Source organism: Cinclus cinclus, chromosome 2 (genome assembly GCF_963662255.1).
Source record: "Cinclus cinclus chromosome 2, bCinCin1.1, whole genome shotgun sequence".
In the NCBI taxonomy this organism is placed as follows: domain Eukaryota; kingdom Metazoa; phylum Chordata; class Aves; order Passeriformes; family Cinclidae; genus Cinclus; species Cinclus cinclus.
This window is the reverse complement of record NC_085047.1, coordinates 113,072,397-113,082,695: the sequence shown is the minus strand read 5'-3', so window position 1 is coordinate 113,082,695 and position 10,299 is coordinate 113,072,397. Positions and strand designations below refer to the sequence as shown.

The 10,299-nt window shown below is 43.8% G+C and overlaps 1 protein-coding gene across 1 annotated transcript; it reads right to left on the bottom strand.

The window, feature by feature from the left end:
- Positions 1–3,315: 3,315 nt before the first annotated feature.
- Positions 3,316–9,849, bottom strand: RSPH1 (radial spoke head component 1). Its single transcript, XM_062515207.1, has 9 exons — positions 9,799–9,849; positions 9,328–9,441; positions 9,109–9,214; positions 8,003–8,093; positions 7,633–7,768; positions 7,258–7,329; positions 5,592–5,769; positions 5,094–5,174; positions 3,316–3,338 (listed from the first exon to the last, which is right to left on the bottom strand). The coding sequence occupies exons 1-9, from the start codon at positions 9,847–9,849 to the stop codon at positions 3,316–3,318; spliced, it is 852 nt and encodes a 283-aa protein (XP_062371191.1).
- Positions 9,850–10,299: the final 450 nt, after the last annotated feature.

Below are 10,299 nucleotides of genomic sequence, written 5' to 3'. Positions count from 1 at the left end.
TAATAGTTCATCGTCTTATTCCTTTTAATCTTACTCTTATTCATATTCCCATTCTTATTTTATTTTGGTTTTGGGGGTTTTTGGGTATTTTTTGATTTTTTCTGTTAGTTTGTTTTGATTTTTGTTTTGGTTTTGTTGTAATTTTGTTTACTGGGGGATGTCCTAGGTTACAATCCAGGATGTGCCCAAAATCTATTCTATCACCACCTTCGAAAACTGTTAATGGGTCCATCAATGCCTTGTCATGACTCATAGATAACTCCCTCCAGGAGCTATCTCTGTTAATGGACAATCAAGGACCTACTGCATCCCATTGTGGTATTCTCTGCCCAGAGGGAGGAGCCAAGGATCCTCACATGGATATCATGTGGGATTTAGGCCCTTACCCACTAGATCTTTCACAGAGGACAAAGGCTACCAGACCTTCTCTATGGGATCACTGCTTCAACTAGACTGCTTCATCTGGACTGCTACCACCAGCCCAGGATTTTCCACTGCTCCATCTTGGTGCTCTCGGAGCTCCGTACCCGGAATCAGACTGCCCCAGGTTTTGTAAAACAAAGCCCCTCAAGGTCCCTAGTTCTGTTTACTTTTAATACTGTAGTCATTATTGTTGTTTGCTTGTCTTGCTATACATATTAGTAAAGAACTGTTATTCCTATTCCCAGACCTCTGCCGGAAAGCCCCTTTAATTTTCTAAATTATAAACATTTGGAGGGAGGGGATTCAAATTTTCCATTCCAAAGGGAGGCTCTGCCTTCCCTAGCAGATACCTGTCTTTCAAACAAGACAGGGGATTTTGGTGGTGTTGTTTATTGGGGGTTTTTTGGGGGTTTGGTTTTTTGGGGTCTTTTTGATGTGTTTTTGTTTTGTTTTGTTTTTTTTTCTTACTACTACTATTTCTTAAAACAAACTTTCATTGTTTTGGAAGAATGGTTTGTGTCACAGTCCGGGCTCAGTCTGGAGGACACGTCCAGGCAAAGGCAGCCTGTGTGACACCGGGCAGGCTCAGGGCTCTCTGTCCCTGCCTCTGGCACCCGCTCCTCGAAGGCGGGAGGAGCCGCGGTGCTCTGAGGAGGCCCTGGGCTGCCAGGTGGGGAGGCGAGGCCCAGAGCAGCCCTTGGCAGCACGGTTCAGCTGCCCTGTGCTCAACCCAGGCCTCCTGAGGGACAGGCACTGGAACAGGCACTTCGTCTTCTGCAAAAACTCCCAGTCTTTGCTCCCTGTCTTCTTCTTCACTCAGCTCAAAGCAGCTCGGTTTGTCCCACGTCCTTCTCCCGCAGCAAGGGCTTGACCCCATTGCTGTGAACGCTCACATGTTCCCAGTTGTGCTGAGCAAGCTCTTGGTCACTGTCATCTTCCCAGCTGGACTGCAAGGAGACTCTGCTGCCATTGTCTTGGGACAACTCCTGGCCAACGGAGTCTTCCTCTTCAGAAAGCTCTTGGCCCACAGAGTCCTCCCACTCGGACGGTTCTGGGAGCTACTGACTGTTCCTTGGGACAGCCCTTGCTCCATGCATTCTTCCCAGCTGGAAAACTCTTGGTAGCAAAGGGCTTCTCCCTGGGGCAGCTCCTGCTCTCCTCATCCCAGTCAGATGGTTCTCCACAGCTACTGACACCTCCTTGGGAAAGCTCTTGCACAAAAGACTCTTCCCAGTCAGAGACCTCCTAACATCTCCCCACTGGTTAAGCTCATGATCCAGGTGAGATTCCCACTCTTCCTCCTCATTGGCAAAGGCCCCCTCCTCCTCAGTCTCTGACTGCCCTCACCAAGTGCCCGCTGAGGGCCTGGTGTCCAACCAGGTGGGCGAGGGGCTGGGTGACTAGGAATTGGGGTTCACTTTGTCCTACTCCATCTCTCTTGTGCTCTAGCACAGAGACATCCCAGGAGCTGCTTCCTCCTGAGAGAGGCTCCAGGGCTCTTGCATGGCTTCCCCAATGACCCAGAAAGCGGATCCAGCTCACCCTCAGCACCTTTGCAGGGGATGGGAAGCCGAGCAAGGCAGGGGAAGTTGCTGCATTTGCCACCTCTTGTACCTCAGTGGTGACAGGAGCACGGTGCTCCTGCTTCAGCTTTAATCACCATGGCTCCCTCTTTGAGCAACAAAGTAAGAGTTTGTTTTCAACAGGTTTGAGAATCTGATTTGGAGAAACTTGGGATCTTGGAGGATGGCAAGAACCACTTGCACTAAGGAATGAAGTTCAGGGTTTCTACATAAATGGACCAGGGTTATGGTAGCAAGATACCCACTGTGAAGATAGAACAACTCAAAAGGGAGCCTGCCTAAGAGTATGTGTATAAAACTGGGATAAGGAGGAACTAGGAATTGCTTCAGTTGCAGAACAGTGACATCCTCAGGAAAACTGAAACACTGTGGGACAGCTCACATAACCAGAGCTCTCTAGTACATGAAGGGCTCATTAATTCAGAGAGAAAGATAAAATTTGGAGTTTTCCTCCATGTGAAGAAGCTGCTTGAATGCATGAAAGTGTTCTGTATATGGACAACATTTTTGCTAATAGCTTTGTGGATCACCAATGATCATTATGATGACGTGGCCAGGAATTTGTTACAGAGCCACCTCCTCACCCCAATCATTCAAGTGTCCTTGAAACAGCTTAAGAAAGGCATACGGTAAAGAAGGATCTTGGGACTGAGCTGCAACACACCAAAAGCCAACCAACTCAAAACAAACAAGTAGTATACAGAAAGCAGAAGGAAAACCAGCCTAAAAGGGAAGAATTTCAAAACATTGCAGTGTATTAGGATAAAAAAAATCAGTTAGAGTTCAAACTGGCAAGGGAAAATTTAGGGCAACAAGAAGAGCTACTACAGATGCAAGGACAACAGTAAAATAAACAAGGAAAACATAGGCATGGAGTGGTGCACTAGTGACAGGAAAAATGGAAAGAGCTGGGAAGTCCAGTACTGCCTTTGTGGTTACCAGCAAGACCCTCAAGTCTCTGTGCCCAGAGGCAGGGTTCAAAAAAGACGGCAACTACCAGCAGCAGAAGATTAAGCTGTGCGAACATAGCTTCATGGCTTCATGAATCCAGAATAATTCCATACTGAATACGACGCCTCATTACCAGCTACATGGAATAAAGGAAGTTGCTGTGAGACTCTGAGATGATAAAAGGTCCAAGGATACACATTCCACACAGAACACTGACAGAAAAGTTTATTCAAAACATCTTAACACAACCTTTCACAAACAAAAATATTGCGGGCTTACCACACTAAATCATCTACTTTGAAATTTCATTTTTTTGGGTCTTTCCTTTGTTGTACCCAATTCCTCTGTTTCCTCTGGTTCATCCTCCTAAATCAGTAATTTCTGTGGAGCAGAAGGAAAGACAGGGCATAGAGATGCATTTTATTATAAAACACTGTAAAGTAATCCCAGTAATATAAAATGTAACTCTAGAACCCTGCTGTCCACCTCAGTCCTCCTCACCCGCTGCCTTTCAATGCCAATACTTGAATTGAGGTTGTTTACATTGATTGTCAGCTGGCAGACAGGCTCACTACACCCACACTGACTGCCAGCCAGAGCATATGGAACTCTGACAGCCAAAGAATGTCTCCTGGTTAGATGATACCATAAGGAATGCAGAACAAGAAAGAGGGAATTTCTGTGTGGAAAAAAGAATGATGGCAAAGGGGTAAGGAATACCAGGCTGCAAAGAAAACAGATTTTGTTATACCTGCTCTTCACGGGATGCATATTTTCTTCAAATCATTCCCTCTCCCACTAACTTAAACTTGCTAAACATAAAGACAAGGGGGAAAACATGTTGTCTCATTAATTATGAATGGAGACCTATGCTGAAAAATGTTTAAAATCATCCAATTCCTTAATTCTGGAAATAAAGAGTTGGAGGGAACTTTGAGAACACCTATCACTTTGCTGTGTTTTCAGGCATTGGCATCCACCTCTGTGCCGTATCTGACAGATACTTGGGCTCATTTGTTCTCAGAAACACCCCAGAAAACCACTGGGAAAACCAGCACTGCTTTGTTGTGGTGGGCCAGAAAATTTATTAGAATCAAGTTCAATCCAAATGTTTATTTGAGTCCAAGGGTCTTTGGCACAAACCAGACTCAATGCACTTTTGCCAAATCCAAAGTAGAACTATAATCTGCTGAGATTTCTGCTTGATTTGACCCAAGCCCAGGGAACCTGTAAGATGTCAGTCCTACACACCAGGTCAGCCAAGCTGCTGGCTTGTTCTGCCCTGAAGCTGGAGAGCACCTTCAGAGATGAAAATTAAAAGGAAATAAACTGAAAATTACAAGAGCTGACCTAAATGTTTAGTGTATACCTCCAGGCACTTTCATATGATTTAAGAGATTTTTCTAATCCCTAAAGACAGTGGTTTGCTTGGATTTATTGTAAAATGAACTGATTACAAATGGATAAATTTATCTGGTATTTTCGTATCAGATAGGCAAGCTTGTAAATGTTATGAATAAATACAAAGAACACAATTGGTTGGAGGCTTATAAGCTGAATATGAGTAAACATGGATGCATCTCTTTTGTTTCTTGTAATTGTGTATTTAAAACAGGCTTCTGAACAGCTCAGGAAAACCTGAGCACCTGAATTTCAAATCTCCTTGGTTTGTAGGGGAAACAAACCAACCAGAAACAAACCAGAATGCATAACAACACCTAAATTTGTTTTGCCTGCTTTTGAACTACAATTGAGAGAATTAAGAATACACAGTTGCATTCATGAGAGGAAAGCGAAGAGCTCAAAACTCCCTGAACTTCTCAGGATCTGACATATTTTCTCTCATTTTTTTTAAAAAAAACCCCAACCAGTTTGGAAATGCAATCCCTTACAAATTCAGCTCTGCAAGTGCTATCAAGTGTATATGCACAGAAGTGTCACTTTTAATTTGTTCTGTTGCAGTGTATGAATCTAACTTCTCATAGTCTACCTCTCCCAAGGACTGTCCTCCTTATGAACGATAGATTGCCATTGTCTCCCAGCAGCAGCATGGCTTCAGCTGACTGACATCCACAATTTCAAACCCTGATTGCTAATTACAGAATGAGCCCCATTTCTCACCTTCACCCTCCTGACTTTGATTTACTTCTTCCTCTCTTCTTCCCTCACCTTCCCCATCTGTAGCGCTTGCTGGGTGACCCCCACCCTCCTCAGTGACTGAAATATAAGAAATTAGAAATACCAAAGAAAACAAATTTTACAAATTTGCATTTATCCTTTGTTTTCATGTAATAGCTCCTAACTCCTACTGAAGGCTGCAGTTGTTGTTTGCATGAGAAATCCTGCAAAATCTTCTGTTTATGATCAAGTTTGTATAGTAAGCCATGATACAGAGTAAAATAACTCACCAGCTTCTCAAGACAGTTTTATCTCATGCTATGTGAAATAAAACAGATACATACCTATTGTGCAGTTTATGGATGGACTTGGAAGTTCCAAACATTCAATACATAGAAAATCATAGGAAAAATAAAACAAAACACAAAACCCCTCTCACATCACTTAATATTAAACCTGTAAAACAATGGTCACCATGGTCAAAGCATGGAGTTTCCAGATGTTTCCAGAACAAACCCATAATTGATGGAATTTTCTCTTCAGCTACTGCACCTGCTGCCTCTGCTGCTTCTCTGGGGCCTAGTAGCTCCTCATCATGGGGAGACCAGGGTGTTAATTTGGTAATTCCTGATACTTTCCATATTGGTTCAAGAGGTACTGACGGTTCTTCCTCTTCTTCCTCCTCCTCTTTTTCCTAGAAGAGAATTCATGAAATCTAGTATCTCATCCTACAGACAGTAACTAAGATGATAGGATAGTCTACTAAAACCTCCTTATCTGGGATCAAAATGACAATGGCAATGACTTTAGAAGTATTTACAGGTGGAGGAACTTCAGCAACTGCCAATCTTGGACAAGAACTACGCTTTGAACCCTGATCAAGTCAGTTGGCTATTACTGATGATTGATACCTGGTGGATACTGCACTGTCTGTCTCACACAGTAACAGACTGAAAAAACCAGCTGTTTCTGCCTCAATCTTTGCCTAGGGAGGACATTTGAAAGTATCTAGGAAGCAGCAAGGCTATGCACAGACCTTATGGTTTTTAAATGGGAAAATATTTTTTTAATTTAAAAAAATCACGGTTTTTCTACAAATATGAGTCAATAATTGAATCATTGTCAGCATTGTTAGCTGCTTAGTTCTTTTTTTTTTAATGGGATTTGTTCTGTAATCACTTCAACTAAAGCAAAAGGGCAAAATTTAATCTTACTTTAGTGACAGAACTGTCCCTTGCTTTAAAAACTCATCCAAGAATTCCCAGCTGAACTAAGGAAACACACATTACTGTGGATACTCCTATGAATCTGATATTAATTTTAGGATGTCTTGCTTTTAGCCAGAAAAAAAGCAAAACAGTCTCCAAGCTTTGCAAATCTCTATCACAGTCGATAGGATTTTCATGATTATTGTTTTATCCTTCAGAAATGACTGCTGCATCACAGAGTTTTCAAAGAGTATGTAACAGGAACTAATGTGTCAGACAACAGAGTTAGCAAACTCTAAGGTTAAATGTGACAATTTTTCTTGAAATCAAATAGTAATATCAAAATATATTTCTTACTCCTGTAGCTATTTTTGCACCATATCAATCAGAAATGTTTCAAAACATTCATGAATAGAGAAGGGAAAACAGAGTTTGATCCCAACCACTCCCTTGTTAGAATTATTAGAAGCCATGGATATTAAGCTACTCACATGACCAGAACAACAATAGGACATATTTCCCAAACATGACTCTGCTGGAAATTACCATTTGTAGGCATAGCACCAAGCAGTTCAGAAATACAGAAAATATTGCTCCTTGTTTCCTGGTGTTCAGAGGACAATGCAGTAGAGGCTAAATGTGCATATAAATATATCTCTATTCCACTGTGATTTGAAGCTGTAAATGTTTTGGGAAGGCCCTTATTATTTTTAAGCAGAAAGGATTCATGTCTACAAGCAGTGCAAAATCACACCTTGTACTTTTCAATGCTTACATAGCAGAGAAAATTTAAAAAAAAAAACAAAATAAAGCCTCGTTTAGTTCTTAAGAATTCATGAGTTTCCACCCTTTTTGACTCGTAAGATCTACATTAACTAACATCACTGTCTGTAAGGCATTTTATATATTCCTCAACATGGATTTGATTTACTGAGTCCTCTGATACTCACTACAACTTGCACTATTGCTTTTACCTGCACTGGCTGTATGTATTCGCCATGCTGCTCACATCCAACATCAAAGATGAATTTGCCGTGACCTAAAGGCTGCATAAAATACACAAGAACATCAAGAGAACTAAACAGTTAATTAACTAAACAGTTAATCCATTCTAAGCACAGAAATGTAAAACATCCTTTACTACAAATTCCATACAATAGTAACGCTGCAGTTTCAAAGCAATGTTGCAAAGAAACTTGGCATTGTGTCCCAGAGAATAATTCAGTTTCATGTGTTACACTTATAGTACAGGAAATACTACAAAAGATCAGAAACCTGGCTTCTTATTTCATGTGAAAATAGGTCATATTAACTGTTCAGATGAATAGAAAGCGTTCCTGCACGCTTACCTTTCCACTGAGAAACCTGCCCTTAAATCTGTGGTTTAGGTGGATAAGTTCAGCTGGTCCATCCTGGATTCCATTTACCCAACAACCAACATACTTAGATCCTGTGTCTTTATAGACATACGTGCCTTGCCCATGCCTAGGGAGAAGATAATAATTTTGTTTTATACCAGTGAATATGAAGAACTTAGGCTGTTGTTATAATTAAGGTATTAAAATTGTATTAATTAAGCAGCTGAAACTACTCAAGCTGGACTAAATTTCCAAGGTCACCCCTGGGTTTCATTTGCTGGAGTCAGACATGCTCTGAAAATAATGTTTGCATTTTAATGCCATTGGGTGACTTGAAACATCCCTGTGAAAATAAACAAACCTCTTGTTGTTAGCCCATTCTCCAGTGTAGGTGTCTCCATTTGCATAAACATATTCTCCATAGCCCTGTTTCTGGTCATGCACCCAGTCTCCTTCAAGGACAAAAGGATAAAAGCAGTGTGAGATCTGGTTTATTTAGTTGTGTGATACAGTGGCCAGTTTGTAACATTATCACACAAGTATTAGAGAAGGAAAAGACAGCTATGGCACTGCTAGGATTCCTCACTATTCCTTACACCACTCCTTACTCTAAAACAGAGTCCCTTGCACTTTTGCCATCAGTCTGTTCCTCTCCATATGTGTTTATGCTGCTGCCTGATCTCCCTTTCCATCTTTCCATAATTATCTGTCTCCATTATCATTCTCTACTACCATTATGAACAGGTAACAACCCAGTCCAATCTTTAAATTGGGCAATGTATTACAATTGCATTAGATAATGTGACATTTCCACACAAATTTAAAGAGGAGCTACTTTGACTCATTTGCTGAAGTTGTCCTGTCTGTATTGGTGCATGTATATTCAGGATGCTAGATGGTTTGTATCTTAATTATTCTGCTAATCAAACTTAAAATAAATGAAAAAGAAAACCAAAAAACCCTCAGTGCATATGTTCCTGCAAGGCCAGATTGGGCTGCTCTTTTTGCTCTCAGCTTTTAGCCCTCGCAATGGGAATGTCTTTTCTTTCCTAGCTTAGAAATGAGGGAGGAAATACTGTCCTTTGAAACTTAACTGATAGATTCTGATTGTTTCAGGTACTCTCCAGCAAGCAGGGAAACTCTGAATTTCAACTTCTTCAAACTTCAGGTGTCCCAATCCCTAAATAAGGGCTCTAATAAGCACTCTATTTTTTAACAATAGACCTAATAAGTGTCCTCATATAAATCCCCATAAATAAAGCCCAAGCTTCTCAGAACTATTGCTAAAAAGGGAGTAAGAGGAAAATATCTTGTAGCAATATATACTGGGAAATATCTGGTATTTTCTTATAACTTCTTAAAATAAGACATTCTCCAATTCACTCTCTTCATTTGTGGAAGAGGATTGAAGGGGGAAATGTGTCCTTTTGGCTACAGAAATCCTTGCAACTGTGTTCAGTGCTTTACCTGCATATTTTGATCCATCTGGATAAAAAAATACACCTTTGCCATGCTTTTTGTTTTGAAGGTAGTTCCCGGTGTAGAGAGCACCATTTTTAAACCTGTAGGTTCCCTGAAACACATTTGATACAGATGAAAAACCCATCACTTCTCACCCTTATTTCAATACAGAGCCCAAATAACACAATTGCAGAAGAAGAACCACAACCAGGGTCGGTGTCTTACACGTCCATTCCTCAAACCACACTCGTATTCCCCTTCGTAGGTGTCACCATTGGGCAGCCGTGCCTTCCCAAATCCATGTCGCTGTCCTTCGGAATTGCGATCGCCTTCATACTCCTGACAAACGCGGAGGGAAAATGGTTAAAGGACTGGGCCTGGCAGAATCCAACCTCATCAGAGAGGGAAACAGGTGTTTGGGGAAAGCTGGTCCAGCTCAGCTTCAATCAGACCCTGGCACCGCGAGGCTTCTTGGCAAAACTGAAAAGCATGGGCGCGTTGTTTCAACCCCGTATTAAAACCCGGGCAGGTCGCACCTGGAACACCACAGCCACAGTCCCCAGAGCCCCGAGCCCGCGGGGCTGTCCCTCGGGAGCTCTGCCCGGCCCTCCCCGGGGGGCACTGAGCGCCTCCTCCCCGGGGACGTTCCCTTTCCCTTCCCCGCTGCCCGCCCGCTCCTCTCGGGCCCCCGCGGACCCCGATGTCTCCACCGGCCTCCTCGGCATCCTCGGAGCCCAGATCCGACATGGCCGCGGCGTCGCCGTCGCTGTGACAACCGAGCGAGCCCGGCAGGGCCGGAGCCGCCCCTCAACGGGACCCGGGGCCGAGCGGAGATGGAGCCGCCCCTCAGAGGGACCCGGGGCCGAGCGGGGCCCGGAGCCGCCCCTCAGAGGGACCCGGGGCCGAGCGGAGATGGAGCCGCCCCTCAACAGGACCCGGGACCGAGCGGGGCCCGGAGCCGCCCCTCAACGGGACCCGGGGCCGAGCGGAGATGGAGCCGCCCCTCAGAGGGACCCGGGGCCGAGCGGAGATGGAGCCGCCCCTCAGAGGGACCCGGGACCGAGCGGGGCCCGGAGCCGCCCCTCAACGGGACCCGGGGCCGAGCGGGGCCCGGAGCCGCCCCTCAACGGGACCCGGGGCCATCCCTCAGCGGGACCCGGGCCCGGCCACTGGCCGGACACCCCAACACCAAGCACG

Coding starts and splice junctions, on each gene's coding strand:
- RSPH1 (XM_062515207.1), bottom strand. CDS start 9,849: ATGTCGGATCTGGGCTCCGAGGATGCCGAGGAGGCCGGTGGAGACATC. Junction 7,769..8,002: donor GAATGGGCTAACAACAAGAG/GTTTGTTTATTT, acceptor TCTTCTCCCTAG/GCATGGGCAAGGCACGTATG. Junction 5,770..7,257: donor AATACATACAGCCAGTGCAG/GTAAAAGCAATA, acceptor ATTCTCTTCTAG/GAAAAAGAGGAGGAGGAAGA.